Source organism: Balaenoptera borealis (genome assembly GCF_965194805.1).
Source record: "Balaenoptera borealis genome assembly, chromosome: 5".
Lineage (NCBI taxonomy): Eukaryota > Metazoa > Chordata > Mammalia > Artiodactyla > Balaenopteridae > Balaenoptera > Balaenoptera borealis.
The window spans coordinates 143,955,933-143,977,149 of NC_138862.1; the positions used below are offsets into that span (position 1 = coordinate 143,955,933).

Below are 21,217 nucleotides of genomic sequence, written 5' to 3' on the forward strand. Positions count from 1 at the left end.
CTCACAAAGTTAGTGAGCGGATTCTCCACAGATGAAGTGGTCTGGGCTTTCTTTTCTAGCCCTTCTCTTTCTGTCTGCCCTGGGCTACTGATGGGTGGCTTCCCTGCCTTTGAAGTATCACATCTCAGAGCTCTCTGGCACGTGCCAGAAGCTGGTGGAGAGCACCTATTCTCATGCTGATGACTGAGGCTCCCCGATGCCCCTGAGGTGTGTGAATTACACTGGTGCTCTCTGCTAGAACCACGCTTCCCGATGGATGGGGAGAAGGGGCAGAGAGGAGAGTGGAAATGGACGGAGCAGATGGTCTACGGGTGGGAGGGCTAAAGCTTTTTAATCCCCGACCTTCTGAAACACTCAGTTACCTGAAGATGTCCTTGTATTTTACTTAAGGACAAAGATAGCCATCACGTGTTTGAAAATGTGACGAACTTGAAGGGTTATAATGCACACCATAACTTGACTTCACGTCTCTCATTTTTAGAACACTTTGTTATTTGGGTAAATGAGGATTATACACCATTTAAAATGGTCCTCATTGATTTGGTTCACTTCTTTCCTCCTTCTGAAGGGCTTGTGTTGATAGCCTGCCCCTTTGCGGACATAAGAAAGTGCTTTAAAAAGTGCTTTAACTTGTCTACATCTTGGGGACTGGTTTCACAAATTGTATCTATAAGCAAGAATAATCTATAGCCAATAAAAGTCAGGATTCAGGAGAATATTTAATGACAAGGGAACATGTTCATGATATATTGTTAAGCCTTAACAGCTGGTTCAAAATGGCATGCCTAGTATGATTCCAAGTTTGTAAAAAATAGATATGCACAGAAAAAAAGACTGAACTATAATAAAGATTCTAAGATCCTTGGAGGATGGAATTACAAACGATCTCTAAAAGTCACTTTTGTTGAACTTTTGGGAAATTTTTACTTTTCGTACATGGGAGGCTTTTACAGTGAGAGAAAGTAACTTCCTAGGAAAATTATTTTGACTGTGCTTTCTGGGGATCTGAGATTCAATTCTCTTGATACTAAACACAGAACGGACCTACAGAGAAAATTCAGTGAGATCACCAGATAGCTATCTTTTTTCTGATGCAACCCCGGAAATGGGTCTTTCCCTGCCTTGTTTCTCCCACCAGGTTCCAGTGTTTCAGCAAAGTCCCTGATTGATTGACATCAAGGGCAAACATCCAGGTTGGAGGTCTGACTGTCTGGGTTCAGCAGGGCTGGCAAGATCCAGCTACAGGGGTGCGTGCATCTGTCCAGGACCCATCCTTGTGGGGCTGGCGGGACCTGTGGTTCCCAGAGAGAAGCTCGGGAGGGCTGAGCGGAGAAGCCTTGTAAGAACTTGGAGGAGGAGCCGGGCTCTGGCCAAACAGAGCGGGACTCTCAGAAGGGTTCAAGTCCCAGACGGATGTTACTGGGCAGAGTGATTGAGCAGAACACCCAGTGGGCAATTAAGAGAAGCCAGGCCTAAAGGGAGGACCCATCAAGAATGGAGAGACTCAGGTGGCTCCCCAGGTGCGCTCAAGGAAAGGAATTAAAATGCACATTCCCCGAGTGTCCACTAGGTGGCAGACCCTTTCCTTTACTGGTACTAAGAGCTTGTCCGTATTCTCAGGCACTTCCTGATGCTCAAGTCTTAAGAATGGCTCAGAGGGCTGGTTAAAATACAGATTCCTGGGCCCCTTTCCAGAGCTTCCAGTTCAGTAGTCTGGGGCCCGAGATTCTGCATTTCTAAGAGGTTCAGGTGCTGCTAGTGCCACTGGTTGGAGAGCTGGGAGCTTCATCTCAGACTCCGGGAAGGGAGGAGGTGGGCGGGAGTAGCGTGTGGTCCTCACCGTTGGGCAATTAGCTCACATTGTGACAAAAACTCTAAGGTGCGCAGCGTGGCTGGGGGAGGGGAACAGGGTCACTTGCTTCAGGCTGGAAATAGCCTCTGGCACTAGAGCAGATTTGAATTGTGGGATATGCAGCAGAATGTCAGGGCTCTAGGGCTCTCGTTTCATTTAAATGTGTTACCAATTAATTTCCTTACAATGGTTGTAGCACATAGGAGCACACGTACATGCAGATTAAAATAAAAGCAGTATTCAGATCAAAATGAAAAAGAAGGCATTCAGTACCTACCAAAAATAAGCCTAGAGAAAAACATTAAGAATACTACAAAGGGATTTCCCTGGTGGCGCAGTGGTTGAGAATCTGCCTGCCAATGCAGGGGACACGGGTTCGAGCCCTGGTCCGAGAAGATCCCACATGCCGCGGAGCTACTAAGCCCGTGTGCCACAACTACTGAGCCTGCGCTCTAGAGCCCGCGTGCCACAACTACTGAAGCCCACGCGCCTAGAGCCCGTGCTCCGCAACAAGAGAAGCCCCCGCTTGCCGCAGCTAGAGAAAGCCTGCGCGCAGCAACAAAGACCCAACACAGCCAAAAATAGATTTAAAAAAAAAAAAGAAAAGAAAAAGAATACTGCAAAGCATAAATCAGTAAATCTCGAATAATTTACAAAATATCCAGTCCACGATGGCCCAACCCTTGGTTCTGCTGCACGAGATTTTTATACAGAGCTCTGGTCCTGCGTGACCCACCAAGCGAGTCTGACAATATCCAACCAGACTCTACCCTGTTCAGTGAGATGGATCCACTGATCATGCCTTTGAAGGCCAGTGGCGATGCTATTTGGCTATGACTGTTTCTAAAGCTTTTTCTCGGTTTCTGTACTTGCATCAATAGAACCAGGTAGGAAGTAATAGTTTGCAGAAGGGTACCCAACCACAAACCATTTTGCTGTACAGTAGAAGCTAACACAACATTGTAAAGCAACTATACTCCAACAAAAATTAATTAAAAAAAAACACCACACTCAGAGGCGCATTGGTCTAGACTGGCTAGATCACTGATTTGGGAGATGGGCTTTTGCAGAACTTCAAGCAGCCCATTTGTTATTATGGCTCCTTCACTGCAGACTCTTTCTGTATCTTTAAGGGTCACTTGGTTCTCATCAATTCCATCTGGAGTCCTTGAAATGGGGGTACCTGGATGGATTTTTGGCCCTGCTTCTATTTCTTCAAGGATATGAAGGACAAACTCCTGCACATAGTAGGCGCTTAATAAACACAGATGGGACGCAGGCATGGAATGGTAGCCCAGGAAAGAGATACCAAGCACGCTTGCAGGCTAGACAGAGAGAGCCAGGAAATCAATGCCCAGCCTGGATGGATGTCAAAATAGAGCTCTTCTCACAGATCCTGTGAGGAAGTGGCTGGCGAGCTGAGTAGATGGAGAGGACCCAACTGGGAGAAGAAAAGCAACCACTCCAGTTGTTTCCCCGGCCTCACCACCACCTCATCAAGTACAGGTGTCCATTGGGAACGAGTGAAATTCAGTTTACAGTTTTGGCCATGACAGTAGGCTTCCTCAGCATCTTCACGCTGAACCAAGGCATTGCTTCACGTCCATGCCAGTGTGAACCCTGGCTGTTGCTCTGGAAACTACGGGAGCGTTCACCTTAGTTGCGTTCCTTTTAAAACTAGAATCTGGAGGAAGGACTTTCATTTACTAATTTAATTATATTTTCCTAGTACACAATTCTCAGCCTTGCAGCAAAAGAGAGCTGAATGGATGCGAAATGGATGATCAAGTCTAACCGCCCCCTGCGACGTCACGCTGCACCCCACACCCACCTGTACTGGTCTCCTTCTTCATCCCTCACCAGGCACTCAGCGCAGCCCAAGGAGTTTATGTGATTTAATGATGCAGAGCTGATCATAATGATCCCAGCAAGAATGAATCCGCTGCTTAGAGAGCGCTATGGGAGGTATTGTGCTAAAGCGCTTAAATCCATTATCTTCTTCAGTTCTATCAACAGTCACATAGGTTTGCTCAAGGACAGAAAGTGGAAAGGCTGAGATTCTAGCTCAAATATGGCAGACTCAAAAATCTGTGACCTTAATCACTGTATTTACAAGACTGAGGGTCTTGGATCCAAATAGAAACTCATTCCTTTTGCTTTCAAGGTTTACCAACAAACTGGAAACTGGACAGTGTCACAAACTCTGCATATCCAAGGCCAAGATTTCTCACAAATGATGGGGATGGATCCATGAATGAATGAATGAGTGAATGAATATGGGTACCAATTAGGAATAAGTCACATTTAGTTTGTGAGGTCCTTAGATCATGAGGACACTGCAGTTTCCTGTAAACCAAGGCATTTCACTGTGAACCAAGGACTGATGTGGTCCTGACTCCAGCTCCTAAAATCTGAAGACACAACCTGGTTACAAATTCTAAGACTAACTCTCAATTGCATTTCAAACAAGTGTGCACATACACACAGAGACATCTGTTTTATATCCTGACTTTTTGGGAAAAACTTATTTTGCTCTTTTTCTAAATATCCCTTTCAATTTCTCAAATCTCCTAAATAATAAAGATGAGAGACAGTTCAAACACAAATCTTCCCCAAGAGAACATGTATGGTTTTGACTGCATTCAAATCAGAGCTCATACCTCTATTTTATTATTTGTTTAGATAATCCTATTTTCATCTGAAACAATCCGCACACCCAACTTCACAGGTCAACTAGTGGTTCCAAGGAGCTTCTGAAGTGTTTTCAGAAAAGTTAAAGGACCAGCAGTTTTTTGAGAGGGGTGAATATAATCATGTTTTATGTTCAAGTTAGAACACTTTGCAAAAGTCCTTCATGGCTCATATATAGGAGTCTTTACAAACTTTCATTAATATATCTTGGTATGTGATTGGCAGATTTTCAAATACACCATTTAAAACTTTATCATGCTAACACAACACTGTAAATCAACTACACTTCCATAAAAAAATAACTTGATCATGAGTCAAAGTCCTTAAAGAAAATGGAAAAAGACCTTATTTTTAAAAATGCTAAATTGAAAAAGAGTGGGAGGTCACATGAACTTGGACATTTAAAGACACAAACTGATTTAAGAAGCAAAGATTTTGGGAAGCCCTAAGACCATAAAGCGATCAACACAAAGACATCTGTCAGGGTGGAGGCGACCTGAGGTAAAGACCAGTTAAATCTAATGCAATCAGAAACTTAGGCCAGTTTAACATTTTTTTATGAGGTGACAACCCCCTAACACCATAATCTCGCCTTTCAGGATGATGACACAGGACTTAACGAGTAAAGGAAAACAACTTCAAACCTCTCTTTTGAACATGAATTGTCTATTTAGGTTAAAGGTAGAGTTTGAGATCCCATTAGCTACTGGCACAATTGGGAAAAGTCATGTACACACACACACACACACACACACGCACATGCTTCAAAGCAAGTAGTTATGTAACAATATCAATGTCTGTTTCTACTTAGCTTGGAAAACAGAAGTGAAGCCAAAACTAACAACCCTCCTGCTAATTAGAGAAAGAAAAATCCCCAAGTGCCCCAACATGAAGCTGAAATTAACTGCTTTCCTTTGGAACCCACTTATTTTATGCTTCCCAGAAGATATGGGGATAAAGAAACTTCGGAAGAGAGCAGCTGGGGAAAACACATGGACACCATACGGGGACTCAGTGGAAACAGAGCACACACTTAACAGAAAATTCTTTTCCTTGTGGCAACTCGGGTCTAATAAAAATCTGGTTACCTTTACATTTCTTCTCTTCCGTTTGGAAGGTCTGGGCGTTAGGGGCGCTCTGATCATTCACATCGTCGTGGTCCAGATGGAATATGGAGCTGGTCCAGGTGGCCTGGATGAGGTGCCGGGGCGACTGCTCATTTTTCAGTGCGCTGCGCCTCTCTGGGGGGCTCTTCCTGTGCAGGCAGGCTTCAGACATTCCCACAAGCTTCCACTCCTGCTCGCCGTGTGGACAAGTCTTCGGCTTGTCCCAGGCTGGAAGGCCATTTTCTGGAGGGTTGAAAAACACGAGATGACGAGCTTTGGCATTGTCAGGATGGGGTTGAGAATGGAGAGGTTTGGAAGGCAAGTGCTTTCTCGGTTCTTTGGGGCTGACAGCGTTCGCACACCCCTCCCCTTGACAGTCAGTGGTCATAAGATGCAGAGGGTGTCAGCCTCGGGCATGGAGCCACCGATGCTGGATTGCCTGTCGGAGTAATCAACACATTCCCCCGATTTTACTGCCTACAAAGATGTCAGCTCCTCCATGGGAAGGCTGCCCTTTCGCCAGCCCTGCTCCCAACAGCAATGGCCCGGGAGCAAGTGGACACCAATTTATGTGACTGCTTAGATGACCATTTGAGGTCTCGAGGGTCAGGGCTGGCCGTGGACACTTTTCAGATCCTCAGGACATAAAACGTCCAGGATTCGGCCTTGTTTGACTTGGGTGTTATCACAGGCTGACCTGAGAGGCACCCTGTTGCTTAAGAGGGACGTGCCACGTGGCTATGTGAAAGTGACAATCCTGTTCTCCCTGTCACCTTCCACTCCCGACAGTCTGACACAAAGGGCTGGCTCTTCCAAGAGAAACTGCGTCGATGGCTTCAATGTCGTCCCAAACAGGCGAGAAGATCAGCTGAGCCGAGCAGATCGTGCTTTATTTGTGGGGTAAATTAAGAGCTCTAATGATAGAATGAAAAGCCACACGTCTCTTGCGCTGAGATACAGGCAGTTAATGGTTTATGTATACGATGCTGTTTTCTCTATTCAATTTACAGGGACTTGAAGGTCTGCCCTCTAGAGAATGGGAAACAATAGGACAATATAATGAAAACGTTCTCACACTAACCTTCCCTGGTGGCAAATTTTACCTACTTGAATATTTTACTGAATACGGCTATAAAGTAGGGAGTAAAAAGGAGTATGCTAATATATATAATTTGTAGATGCAGTCACATTCAAAAACATAATCCATCTGGTCACCCATATTTCCAGAAATTCGTAGGCTACTGTCTGTCAAAATGAGAAAAAAATATAGAGTTCTACTTTTAAAGTGATTATAGACAGTGATGGAAAGACTAATTGATAAGTGAATTTCTTTTATGCTGAAAGGGCCAAAGGACCGTGAATACCCACATCAGAGAGACAAGTCCATCCTGGTCTGTGCATAGTACTGGGAGTTTAAAGCTGCTGTTCAGACACTTAAAATGAATTTTAAATTACTTAATGCAAGGGTTAAACACGCTTTCGCTTTTCACAAGCCCCCTCTGTAAAGCTACTAGATGCCTTCAGAGATGTTGGTTAGGGGTGGTTTCTCTAAAGGTGTCATCAGTTCTCAGCCCCTTTTGGAAGTTGCATTTACCTTTCCTGGTCTTGGGGTTACTGTGTGGAAATCCCGATACCCATTCACTTTATTTCTAGTACAGGAGAAGACTGTGAACAACTACAGCAAGATAGCAATAATCGACACGTGATTTCTCTGTCACAGTCAATGGAAATACTGCAGCATGAAATACCCTAACTTGGCCAGTAACAAATGATTCCCTTTAAACAAAATCGTACAACACTTTTGGGTGTAATATTTGCTCTTATTCAGAGAAGAGCCCTGAAAATTCACTCTATGCAAAGGGCTGTGCTAGGCATCGTGGGGCGGGGGTGAACTAGACCTGGGTTCCTTCTCCTCAGTTTCTAGGGCGTTATTCAATGCATGGTAAATCCAAAAGGTCTGGACTCTACCGTGCCAGCTCCTGTTGCAATTACAGGCACTTAGTCTCACTTTCCATGAAAAGAAAAAAATAGCTTAGGATCTTGGGAGATTGTATGGCATTTCAGATGAAACGTTATCTGTGTGGAATCCTTTCAAGGACCTAGTATCCCTGAGGGTTTGAGGTTTTCATGAGCTAGGACTTCCCTGGCAGTCCAGGGGTTAAGACTACGTGCTTCCACTGCAGGGGGCAAGGGTTCGATCCCAGGTGCGGGAACTAAGATTCCACATGCCACGCCGTGTGGCCAAAAAAAAAAAAGGTTTTCACGAGCTAAATATAAAGCCACTGAATGCAAGGGTTAACTTTGCAAAAAGAGTTTCATTTCGTTTCTACAGAAGTGAAAAGCCTTCTCACCCATGCATGTTTCTATGATGTCTACTCAATTGTCACGGACTCTAATTCCTCGGGAAATTGCACCATGTAATGCTCCATTTTATTTTTATTTTTTAAAATTTATTTTTGGCTGCGTTGGGTCTTTGTTGCTGCGTGCAGGCTTTCTCTAGTTGTGGCGGCGAGCGGGGGCTAGTCTTCGTTGCGGTGCACGGGCTTCTCATTGCGGTGGCTTCTCTTGTTGCGGAGCACGGGCTCTAGGAACGCGGGCTTCAGTAGTTGTGGCACGTGGGCTCAGTAGTTGTGGCTCAGGGGCTCTAGAGTGCAGGCTCAGTAGCTGTGGCGCACGGGCTTAGTTGCTCCACGGCATGTGGGATCTTCCCAGACCAGGGCTCGAACCCGTGTCCCCTGCATTGGCAGGCGGATTCTCAACCACTGCGCCACCAGGGAAGTCCCTAATGCCCCATTTCAAGTAATGTTAAAGTTATCACAGTTTTTTGTAGCGCCTCCAACATTTGATTTTTCCGCAGAAATTCTTAAAATGTGGTATTAATTCCCCTACCTGCACAGAAATTAAGAAATATAGCCAAACTGGGTGGTCACTGCTCCCTCGTGAAGGGAGCTAGTCAACATGCGCGGATGAGACATGCTGGAAGGGACCCCACCCAAGGGGACATTCCTCCCTAAAGCACAGCCCATTAAAGTTTGCTCAGCACGTCCCCTGGGCCAGCAAGAGCGGGAATTTCTTCTAAGCAAGTGAGGTTATTTTTGCGGTGAGGCAGGGGATAGGATTGCCTTCCATTTTCCTAAGAGTCCGAGGTGGCTTGGGAAAAGGGCTCCATTCGTGGGAGGCGTTTACGAGCTCGTAATTACTGTCTGTAATTACATTCATGATAAGGATATTCTGTTGCTTAATTGGCAGGTTTATTGTTGGGGCAGTGCTGGCACATCTGGGACTAAGAAGTCCTGGTTGGCTCACGGGAAAACTCGAGGGATTTACTTAAGGAGGATTCTTGATTATCTTCCCAAGAAGAGAAGGGCATATATTCCTATTCCATTCCCAAGGAGGGATGAGACATGATTCCAGGCTTCTTCAATTCTGCCTGCCAAGGATGCTGTGAACTCTGTTATTTATTTATTTATTAATGGATTGGTTGAGATTTCAATGATCCAATTTTATAAACAAAAATTTAGGTTATTTGATATGAAAGCAGAGACAAAAAATGTTAACATTGTTTTAATCAAGTAACATAGCTGTTTGAAACAGGAAATTTTAAGACAGTTGAATAGAGCAAAGTGAAAGATTATTAGGATAGCTGCTCTGAATAAATTCCTTACTATATGCATTTGAATTCCACTGTAAGTTTGGCTCTAGACTGAACACTGGCCTAAGCCAAAATTTTCTCTTTAGTGTTTTGAAGCCCTGAACGTTTTCCTTCAGATTTAAAAGAAGAAAAAGAGGAAAAAAAAAAAAAAAAAAAAAGGAAGAAAGAAAAAGGGACAAAATCCTTTATAACAGAACCTCCTTAGCTTGATAATGGATATGCTGAATGCAACTTCATACCCCCTAAAGAATTTCAGAAAATGGCAAAAAATTTAGAACCTAGGTGAGATGTGAATTTGCAAAACCTCTTCTCTTTGGTGTGACAAAGCTCATTCCCTCCTGGTAGGTATATGGCTCTCCTTCAATCTCATCAAAATCTATCAGAAAAGGCAGCTGGAGACCAATTTGTACCTCGCCAGTAAGATTGCTAGGGTTTAATTTCTTATAATATCAAGCTAACAAGGTTTTATTATACCAAATGTTTGTATAGTTTCAATGTGAAAAAAACTTACATACATTTTGAACTGTGTTATTTCCATGTTTGCTTGGCAATGATGGTTTTCAGGGATTTCCTGCTATTTCTGTATCCTTTCGTTCCCCAAAACCTCAAACCAATGAGATATTTCTTTTTAGAGGGATTAAAATCTCAAAAGACTACATCAGTGAATCTCAAATTTTGGTAAATATCAGTCACATGAGACGCTATTAAAGAAGGCAGGAGACCAGGCTTATTGAAATAGGATGGGGCCTGGGCATTTGTATATTTACCAAGTTCTCCAGATGGTTCTGATACCCAGTAGAGTTTGAGATCCACAGGGTTAAGAAAATCTAAGGTAAGAAAACAAATTATTGGCAGATATCAGATAAGGGTGCAGTTCCCTTCTCAGACTGGAAGGTTTTACACGCCCTGGACTAAATTCGCATTACAATTAAAACATTCATCAATTGTTTTGGGATCTACTGCTTGAAGCATTAAAAGTCAGATGTTAACTGGAGTTATCTTGTAGATTGCAGGTATGGATGTGAGTAAATACTCACTCAAAAAGCCTGTCGTTCTGAGGATTATCTGGGACACAAATGTGCACAGTAGTAGAAATATATTTTTTTTAAAAAGGGAGAGTCTGGAAATGACCATATCTTATTATTCACATGAAGAATGAACTCTTTAATGGATCCCAGCTAACAAATGGCTTTCAATATTTCATAGTCTAGACATCAAGACAATTAATTTGTCAGTTATGATGCAAACTAATAAATAAGTAGAATCAAAGAAAAGAACTAGATAGGGGCATGTAAACTGCTACTAAAATAGCTAGACACACATTGACCTGTGTGTCTCGAGGGCGTCTAGATTTGAATGATTGCATCTGTGTTAGATGACCATAATTCTAGTGGCTCGAATGACCCAGCGTTGACCTAAAGGGTTCTTTTGCAAAAAGAAACAAACATAAATCCTATGAACAGAACTGCCTACGTCCTATCTCTGGAAATTTTGTTAAAGATAATAGAAAATAAACCTGTCCGTCAAAAAAGGAGAATTGTATGAAAATATGCAAGTATTTCAGGACACGAAAGCAAGCTTACACCTTAGAAAAGTGCTCAGGCAAAGGAAATGGAATTATGACAAAGCGCTCAGAAAAGGTCTGCTGAGTAGGCTGGGGTTTCATGGCACCAATTACGAGCGCGGAGTTTGCATTAAAAGGCCATCGGTATGAGGCACTGAGACCCCCAAACCATATTCTATGTTCAGCGGATGTATATATAATACGCTTTGCCAACCCAGCGAGTGTGTAGAATTATCATCATAGAGCATCAGGCAACTAAGTATGATGTCTCTGATTTCCGTTTAAAGTTTTGACTCCAACACGTACATTCAGCCTTGTGGAATTCTCAGACACATCATCTGACTTTTATTTGTGGAGTCACGTATAACAGGAGACTCATATTTGGCTGAGCATTTACCATGGGCCAGGTATAGAGCTAGACACTTTGATTCATCTCCATGAACATCCCGGAAGTACACAGTGTTCTACTGCTTGGTTGATAGGGAAACTAAAATTCAAAGAAGCACTTCATCTGCTCTTTCATATCTTTTGTAGTTAACTGATATGTTTGCCTTAGTTTGCTAAGTCGCCATTGACCTATTAATAGCTATCATTTGATGAATACTTTGAAAGTTCTTTATAAACTATGTTTATTGTCCAATTTTCCCAATTATTGATATTCACAACCGGTCTCCAAGCTTTCACTCTCAGCCACCTCCAAGCTATGGTCCACGCAGCAGCCGGAGTGAGCTTTTAGAAATATACATCAGAGTAGATTGCTCTGCTGTTTAGAATCTTCTGGTGACTTCCCATCAAGATTGGAAGGAAGTCCTCAGCTCTTACTGCAGCCCGCGGGGCTCTGTGGGATTTCTCAGCCTGTCCTGCTGAGCCCCCGTGCCCGTGGCTCTGCCCCCCGTTCTCTGTCCTCTGGACATGTGGGCTTCAAACCTGGGAAGCTCATTCCCACCACAGGGTCTTTGCAGAAGCTCTTCCCTATGCCTGGACTGCCCCTTTCCCAACCCTTATACAACCACGTCCTGTTATACCAAGAAAACCACCAGGATCCAACTGCCTCCCCCTTTTACAAGAAGGTTAGATCTCCCCTTATGCAGAACCTCTCAGGGTTGCATTTCTCCAGGAAGGCAACTGAAAATGAAAAACCGAATGTGTTGCACCCGTGTACACCTTGGTGGAGGGAGGCAGGGAGGGGGCTGAAAGATCGGCGTCCCAACCCTCTGTAGAGTGGTTGATGGGTCTAATCTTGGAAAATCACTTCCTGTCCCTAAGTCTCAGTTTTTCCATTTGCAAAAGGGCAATATAATATCGCTCCTGGGATTTTTCTAAGGCTCAAATGAAATGATGTATGTGGCTGTATTTAGTAATTAAGTGCTTTTTAGTTGTACACAGTGCTGTAACCACTAATCCATATTGTGTACATGACCATATGTATCTCTTTCTATCCAAAGGGAAAAATACTATTAATAAAACAATGTGTTATTTTTCCTAATAAAATACTCTATGTTCAGTGGATACAGGTACCTTACCTGTACTCTCAACACCATGACCATCATCAACACCGCTACCGTCACCACCTGGTCCTCAACAGAACATGTGTGTAGGTGAGGTTGTTTTTGATGACCTCCCACTTCCTTTTGACCCCTTTTTTGTCGTCTCTCTCCCTCCTCCCAAGTTCTTGCTATTCTCATGCAGTCCTCTGGGTGCTCAGTCACCACTGTGGGAGAATCCCCTACTCACAGATCTCTTAGTGCCCTTGGACAAGTCACTTCCCTTCTCTGTACTTTAGTTTCCTCACCTGCAACATGGGAACATTCTATTGCTGTGATGATTAAATAAGTTCGTACATAAAAAGGTCTCAGAACGGTGCATGGCACATTGTAAACAGTAAATGTTGGCTCTTTACTCATACACTCAAATGATCTCTTTCCTTTGCCCCATCCTCCAAACTCAAGTCTTTTCTAAACGTGATTCTCAAAGTACATCTCCAGAAGAAAGAAGTTTGACAAATGACTTCACACCACTAGCTTAATGGCTTGGAACCTGGGATGAGTCACCCCTCTCAGCAGAAGTTGTGATTTAAAGAGGGTGCTTGAAGAGTGTAGGACCCTAGCCCAGGAATGAATGCCTAAAGCTGGATTTCTGATGACCGTGCAAGGCAGGTGGGAGAGACGTTTTGGCGAAGTAGGCATTTCCGTTCAGGCTCCTGACTATCATCATACCCGCCTTGCTTAGCTTGGTGGGTCAAGCAACCTAATAGTGAGGACACAGGTTTGATCCCTATTCAACTTTCAAGACCTGGCTCATTGTTTAAGCTTTTCTTGAACCAATCCATCCACCCTCAAACTTCCATAGTTCCAAAACATATCTCCCTTCCTCTGAATGCTACTTTTTACCTCGTGATATAACCATTTATATACATGTATAATTTTCTCTTTTTTTTTTTTTTGTGGTTACACTTACATTGCCTAGCACAATGTCAATGAATGACAATTAATATTTCTTGTTCCCTAATAATCTGATAATTGCAAAGAGAAAATTGCTACCTAAGCACAGACTCTGCCTATTTTCTTATCCAGAAGCCAATGGTTAGTCACAAGGTGGATTCATTACTATTAAAACCAATTCAGTGCGATTTTCTATCACCAACAGTATTATCGTCCCCAAACTGCAGGTGAAAATGAAAGCTGTTCTGCTTTTTTAGAGGCAGGATAGGATAGTGGATAAGACTATGGGCTCAGCTAGTCAAGGTTCAGATTCTGGCTCTGCCACTTATTAGCTGTGTGACTTGGAGAAAACTGGACCTCTCTCTGGAATATCTGTCCTGTTTGTCCTGCCTCCTCTGCAAGGGCAAGAACTTACCATGGCCTCCTTGTGTGTCAGTGGCATCCCCACATTTTTCCTCCTTTACTGGACCCTAGTCAATTTATCCATCTCTCAAATCCCACAGCTCTAAGCACAGTGTCTTAACATGACAGGACCTCAATAAATGTTACTTGGAAATAACTGAATGTAATCTAGGCAAGTCAAAAAACCCCTGAAGCTGAACAGGGCACACACAGACTCTTATCTATCCAGGAATTTCTACCCACAGAACAGTAACGTGTTCTGTGCGAGACAAGTCAGCCAGACTGTTCAGTGTCAGCAGCAAAGGTGGCCCCGCCAGGGACAGATGCTGGGGCACAGGCTGTGGGGTGCTCTGTGCTCAGAGAAGACAGAAAGGGCAGCCGGGTGACTCTGTTCCTCCCAGTGCCAGGCTGGGTGATCTCACTGTTTTTACTTTGGCATTTGTACCCCATGAATGCTCTGCCCAGGTCACAGGTGTAGCCCACTGTTTGCTTCCCAGGCCACGTGTGTGGCCGAGCTCCACAGACGTGCCACTGTGTGGCTGGTGAGTGTCAGGGCCGTCCTCTCAGGCCCCCTGACCTGGCACAGCACCCCTGGTCTAGTAGCATCTGGGATGGGGTGGGCCGGCCACCAGAGGACGGGCTGCGGGCTTGTCTCTTGGTGCCTTTGAATCTGCCCAGGGTGGCGTTCTTTACCTGGCCTGGGAATCTTCAAGAGTGACCTGAAGCTGTACGGCCTTGGGAACCCTTTACTTCCATTTATGAAGGCCTTGGTGGGTGGTGCTTCCCCAGTGGAAGCCACGAGACTTGTAAATTTGGAATATTTGGGCAAGAAATGGAGAGTTCTCTGCAATAGACAAAAATCAAATAGTTGACTATTTTTAAAGGATATTCACTACTACTACTTTCAAGAATTGTCAGGGAAGGTGACACAACTTTGCTGAGGGACCTGGGGTGAAAATACCTCACAGGGTGAGTGTGAAGACGACATGAAGCAACATATGTACGAGGCCTAGCTTTGAGCAGAAATGCGAGTGCTGGCAGGGGTCCCTTCCTATTTTCCTACTAATGATTATGGAGATCAAAGCCACCATTCCCGGTGGGCGGGATTACACAGACACTAGGAACCTCCCAGGGCAGGGTGGACACTGCCCACACAGCCTCTCTTACTATGCCAGCCTGTGGTGAGTTCCTCTTCCTTTGAAACACATTCGTTGTTTGTTCTAAAAACATGCGATCGTGTACTGTTTCTGAGATCTCACTGATATATATTCGTATTCCCAATATAAAAACTTGGCTAGCCCTGGAGGTTGGGACCAGAGACTGCCTTGATACTCTCCACAATTTAAACCTGCAAAATGGAATGAAACGCTCTGATCATTGTAAGGCACACGAGGGAATGGGTCACAGCTGAGGATAGGGCCTTCCAGGCCCCTGGCTTCTAAAGGACTTGTGGCTAGGGAGAATAAGGAAGGAAGGAAACCATGTATATTATTGTGTACAAGGTACTTTACATGCATAATAATAGTAATAATGCTGGTGTAAGCAGCTTTTGGCAGGAAAGAGCCCTTTGCAGGAAGGAGCTCTCTGCAGGAGGTCCCTTTTGTCTTGTCACCTTGATATTGTCACCAACCTTAAACCAGGTGCCCCATGCTCTACTCGTCTCTGGCCCAAGCACACTTTTCAAATCTTTGGATCATACAATACCTTGCTTAACCTGTTGGTTCTTTCTTTAGATCAAAGAAGTAGAAATGAAGAATAAGTAATTAACAGAGGACCAGATCTCTTCCCCAGCTTTCCCTTCAGTAATCTCAAGAACAAACAGCATCTAAAGAAAGATCAGGAGGAGATGACAAGCCTGAACGCAGTGGGAGCCTATGAGTCTGACCTCCTACCTCAAAGATTAACTGAGATTACTTCCCCTTTTCCCTTTAAAAACTTTCACGGCCAAGTAGTATCTTTGGAGTTGGTTTTGGGACACAAGTCCACCTTCTCCCCAGATTGCTGGCTTTGTGATTAAAGGCAACATTTTCCGTTTCTACCAACACTTGCCTCTTGAGTATTGATTTTCGAGCTGGGAGCAGCTAGACCTGAGTTTGGTAACACTTATAAAATGTACTGAGCACTTACTATATGCCAGGTTACTAGACTGGGCTCCATAAATACAAATTACTGTTCACTGAGCACCTACTGTGTGCCAGGTAGTCTCCTAAGTGTTTTTTTATACATTATCTCATTTATATGCATAGCAATATCAAGAAATAGGTAGTGTGTCTGTCATTTAAACCAATAAGGAAATAAGGGTGGAGGCGAGTTAACTGACTCCTGTGTTTCTGTTTAGGATGGGTTACAATGCACAATAATTATTAGTTCCCCGCTACATTTGTAAGTTCCTTAATAGCTGGGACCATGGCTCGTTTAGCTGCTTGCCCAGCACACAGCACTGGGGTCTGGTCCACGGAATGCTCACTGCCTGTACTGAAACTGAACTGAATCGGCAGCTCTCCCCATCTCCATCCCTCTCCTCCACAGCCCAGCGGGAGCACCCTTCTCCCCTTTGTGCTTGTTCTGTTTCCCTGTGGCCCAGCTAAGTGTCCTTTCCTATGGCCCCTCCACTCTTTCCCCCAAACTTCTCTTCATTTCCTCCCCTTTCCAAGTGCTACGTGTCTGTGGCTATTTCAAGATCTGGAGCAGAGGTGTCTAAAGAAACTGGGCGCTGGGGTTTGAGAAACAAATAATGACATTTTATTTGAAAATTTAGAGAGAAAAGCTTTTATTAATACTGCATTGATGTATGTACAGCATGAATGAATGAATGAATGAATGAAAGAAATACTGAGGTGGGGGTAATGTGCTCAAACATCCCAGTCAAGGCTTACTCATCAGCTGCTTTACTCCTGAAACTGTATAAACAAGATTGCTGAGGCCCTTGTTCAGCCTTTGTCTGTTTACCTGAAACGCGTCCTCAGAAATATCGTCTTGTAGGCAAAGTCTTGCAAAATTAGCCTCTTTGTTCAGATAGGCTGCTTTCCATTGCTGTGTGGTTTTGGTTTTTTTTTCCTGAGCACTTGCCTATTAATTTGCCCTTTTGTTGAGCCTGGCCTTCTCTGCCCTTGCATGCAGGCGAATTTAAGTTTGCTATCACAGCGGTTTTCTCTCGTTTCCCTGGCAGTGATCCTCAGTCCATTAAGTGAGTGAGATCTGGGAACTGCTAAGACAGAAACAAATCTCTTCCTTATCTGGCTGGTCTCACTTCTCCAGTTTTCCTGCCTATTCCACTAGGCAATCACTATCTCCATGAAAAACAATCAACATAGCCAGAGAAATCTCAAATAAGTATTCTGAAACTAGAAACTACAAGGATCATCTCTTGGTAAGTTAAAACCATTAAACATTTTTACAAGTGTGTGTTTAGAACCTTTAAATGGGAGGCACATTCATCTCTTTTAAAGTTTAGCTTGAAACAAAGTTAAAAACCAAGCAACAAAACAACATGCGTTCAAAGACCACCGGCGGAAACTCCACTTGGAGTTTCACCGCATGAAAACGTGGCAGTGACCAGGGTCACGAGCAATATCTCACAAGTATTTACCCACACGGGAACAAGCTGAGTGCTGGAACACCGACCACAGGCCCCAAAGACTGGGAAAGGACTTTCCAGTGAACACAATGGAATCCTCCCTTGGGAATGGTCATTGGTTTTTTCCATAATTCATACCGAATTTAATCAGAGAATCCTCAGGTCGGATGACTCAAACTTGGAGGTAATTACTCTAATGGCCACAAAGATTCCATTTAGGATATTAAAAAGGCTACAGCTGTTGCAGAAACATTCATATGAAAGAGCCACAAATGCACAGTAAAGGGAACAGATGTTTGTTGCCAGGATTAGATTTCTCCTGTGCGAAAGTTCAGATCTTAGTGTTTATTCTTGTTGCCAGTCTGAACCCACAGTTTTGAAAAAAAACATAGGTCGCCTGTAAGTTCGGCCCCATTTTATGTTCCCAAACTTGAAATACACCTTCCACAAGTAGGAAAGAATGTGAATCTTTTCTAACTTTGGAACCTAGGACTGGGACATAATTTGTGGATCAAGAACAAATTTTGAGATTTACCATTTATCAAATAAAAAGACAAAGTATGACTTGGGTAATCAGAACAATTTTGTATATCACTTTAAAGGAGTCTTATTACTTGGCAGCAAAACACAAATTCTATCAATGAATTACACTCAGGGCTTAACAAACTGGACAAACATATACACCTGGTGTTAATAAAATAGAGTAACATATGGGCCTACAGAGGTCCCTTCCTCTGGGTTTTCACGACCATTTTTCCACGTATTGCTTTGTGCAGAGAAGTAACTAGGATCAAGATCACGGCAGATATGCCCTTCATTTACAGAGGAAACAATTCAGCCCAGCGAGGGCCAGGCGTGCCCCGTGGCCCCTCCATCCTCAAATGGCTTGTGAATGTCTAAGAGGCCTTATTACTCTCCCGTAGTCCGAGGACCCAGAGAATCAGCGTCACCGGGAACTTGTTAGAAATGTGGGATGCTGGCCCCAGAACTGATGAATCAGAATCTGCTTTTTAACCAGACCCTCATGTGATTCACGTGCACATTGATGTCTAAGACACTCTGTTCTAGGGCACAGTCTCCATACAAAGTAGACAGGATTTGTTAAACGTGTGGTTTAGCCAGTTTAAACTTTGGTGGGATTTTTCATATTCACTGAAGAGAGAGATGATTTTCCTATCCAGGAATCAGAGGGGAAAGTAGTATTTGATGGGTTTCAGGTTAGGGAAAGTAAAGGGATGTGCCTTTTTAAAAAATTTAATTGTATTTATTTATTTTATACAGCAGGTTATTAGTTATCTATTTTATACATATCAGTGTATACATGTCAATCCCAATCTCCCAATTCATCCCACCACCACCCCCCCTGCCACTTTCCCCCCTTGGTGTCCATACGTTTGTTCTCTACACCTGTGTCTCTACTTCTGCCCTGCAAACCAGTTCATCTGTACCATTTTTCTAGGTTCCACATATATGCGTTAATATACGATATTTGTTTTTCTCTTTCTGACTTGCTTTACTCTGTATGAGAGTCTCTAGATCCATCCACGTCTCTACAAATGACACAATTTCGGGGACGTGCCTTTAATGCCTTTATTTCCTAAATGGTTAGTTGGTAACTTTGCTTCATGAAATGGAAAAATCCAAACACAAAGATTTCCGATTATAATTTCCTTTCCTTTCATTTCATTTCCTCTCTAGAGATAGCCAGCAAAATAATAAAAGTAATAGCAAACATTGAATGTAGGCTTACTAGATGTCAGGCACCCATTCTGAGATTAAATGTAAGATTTAATCTTCACAATACTCTGTGGGGCAGCAAGATTATCCTCAGGTTTTAGATGAGGGAACTGGAGCACAGAGAGGCTTAGCAACAAGCTCAAGATCACACAGTGAGTAAGGGACAGAGTCAGGATCCAAACCCGAGGAGGTCTAGCTGACCACGCCACACCTCTCCCTGTTACGGGAAACCGACACCAAATGACTTAGGTGACCATCTCAGGCAGAAGAACTAAATTCTGTGGCCTGAAACACGGAGTTAGAGGTTTGAAATAAAGACACTAAAGCTCAGAGAGGTCACATTCGTGCTGCAAGTCACCCAGATGAGGGAAGTGCTGGGTTGGGTCTTCTGATTCTTTATCCTATGATCTTTTAATTCAAAGCATACTTTTTTTTTTTTTTTTTTTGGTATACAACAAGGATTTATTGCTCAATCTCAACACTGTTTCAAATTCTGACATTTTCACTTGGTACCTCAAACATTAGGGGCTGTTTTTCTAATTAAGACTTTTGTCTTCCAGTAAATTTACCAAACACAAGACAGCTGTACAGGGCATGATTCTCATTCCCACACTGATTATTTCAAAAGGCTAAAGTTTACAATAGTACCGGCTCTGCCTCCAAGTGGCCAAAAAACTTAGAAAGAAGACAAAAATGAACAAGCAACTGAGGTAAGGAAGAACTGACTTGTGTCCTAGCTGCCCATCTCAAAGGTTAAAAGGCCACCTGATGGCTTAGAAGTGACAGCGGGTTAATTTCATTTGGAGTTTATGATATTGACAGGTAGCCCTTTTAGAAGGTCTCCTGGGTGCCAGGCACGGTGCACACACTGCTTTATTTACTCATTAGAACAACGCTGGTGAAGGAGATGGTGTTATGAGCCCCGTTTCATGGATGAGGAAACGCTGGCCGAGAGAGCTAAAGATATTGTCCAGAGTTACAGACAGTAAATGGGGAGCTCTTCTCATACTCCCTAGGTTACATTCTGCAGGTGAGGCGATGGTAGCCCAGAGAAGAAAAACATTTGCCCACAGTCACGAAGCTAGTTAAAGGGCAGTGCTGTGCTTGGAATCTTCCTCCAGAGGGGGCCAAGCTTGGCTTGATGGCAAATGGAAAATCCTAGGGCATGACAGTGGACCGTCTCAGCGTACGTATTGCTTTGAGAGAGGTTCATCTAGCTCCTCAGGAAACATGGCTTCAGGAAGCCATCTCTCTCCTTAAAAAAGAATGGAATCCAAGAGCATATTTCTTTAGAAATGTAGGATGCACATGATGTCCAAGTGAACAGGCTTGTCTTATTTTGAGCATGGAACAAGAGATGCTTGAGACGCAAACATTTCCAACTTTCTGAAAGTCTGGCCTGAGATATTTTCTGACCAAATAGTAACCAAAAGAAGAACAAATATTGTGCTGTTAGCGATTATCCCGTGTGTCTGGTACGCGTCCACAGATGGCAGCTTCTGCGGAAGGAGTCGAGCTACCAAAATGGTGGAACCAACGCGCTCTCCGACCAAAGAGCGTGTGTTCTCTTGCGTATTCTCGTGGTTGGATTTATTTGGGACAGTGGGGCAAGCAAAGTCGAAGGTATCAAAAATGATCCACACTTGCTCCCCAAGATGGACGGGCAGCTCACTTCCTGGGGCTGCCTTGCCTACAGCTGCCTCAATTCTAGGGGTCCATTTGCCTGGAAGATGAGACAAGGCGGGGATGAGGAAGTGAATTTCCAAAGCGAGGAAGCTACTCGAAGAAAAATCCCATTCGGCATGTCACCTCCACACGAGGGTCACTCAGTGGACCCGCATATTGACTCACAAAGAGTCACAGCCTGAAGTTGCCACGAGCACCTATAGGGCTGCTCCTAAGCTGGCAGTCCGCACCCAGGATCTTGCCTTCCTGGAGACAGCTGACAGTGTCTGGAGACAGGCCAGGGATGCTGCGAAACAGTTCACGATGCACAGGCTAAACCTCCACGAGAATTATCCGGACCCTCAAATCAAGGGTGCTGAGGTTAAGAAACCTGCCTGCAAGACTGTGAGGTGAGCGAGATTCTCATGGCCTCTGGTTCAAGATGCTCTTACTCTGGACTTCCCTGAGCGGTCCAGCGGTTAAGACTCCGCGCTTCCACTGCAAGGGGGCGCAGGTTCGATCCCTGGTCG

At 43.9% G+C, this 21,217-nt stretch overlaps 1 protein-coding gene and 1 long non-coding RNA gene across 11 annotated transcripts in view; one reads left to right on the forward strand and one right to left on the reverse strand.

Annotated features, from left to right (window-relative positions):
* LOC309629151 overlaps positions 1-21,217 on the forward strand; it is a 147,355-nt gene that overhangs the window by 107,160 nt on the left and 18,978 nt on the right. The window lies entirely within an intron of this gene.
* The window catches only part of THRB (thyroid hormone receptor beta), a 384,719-nt gene that overhangs the window by 66,388 nt on the left and 297,114 nt on the right, over positions 1-21,217 (reverse strand). For 8 of the 10 annotated variants that reach the window (XM_082392783.1, XM_082392785.1, XM_082392786.1 and 5 more), the window contains 2 exons: positions 10,069-10,128; positions 5,632-5,892 (listed from right to left, as the gene is read on the reverse strand). The exons of 1 other annotated variant lie outside the window; for it this stretch is intronic. In XM_082392783.1, the coding sequence (XP_082248909.1) occupies positions 5,632-5,892; positions 10,069-10,128 (321 nt within the window). The remainder of the gene's footprint in view (positions 1-5,631; positions 5,893-10,068; positions 10,129-21,217) is intronic. One more of the 10 variants, XM_082392787.1, reaches the window with a different exon arrangement.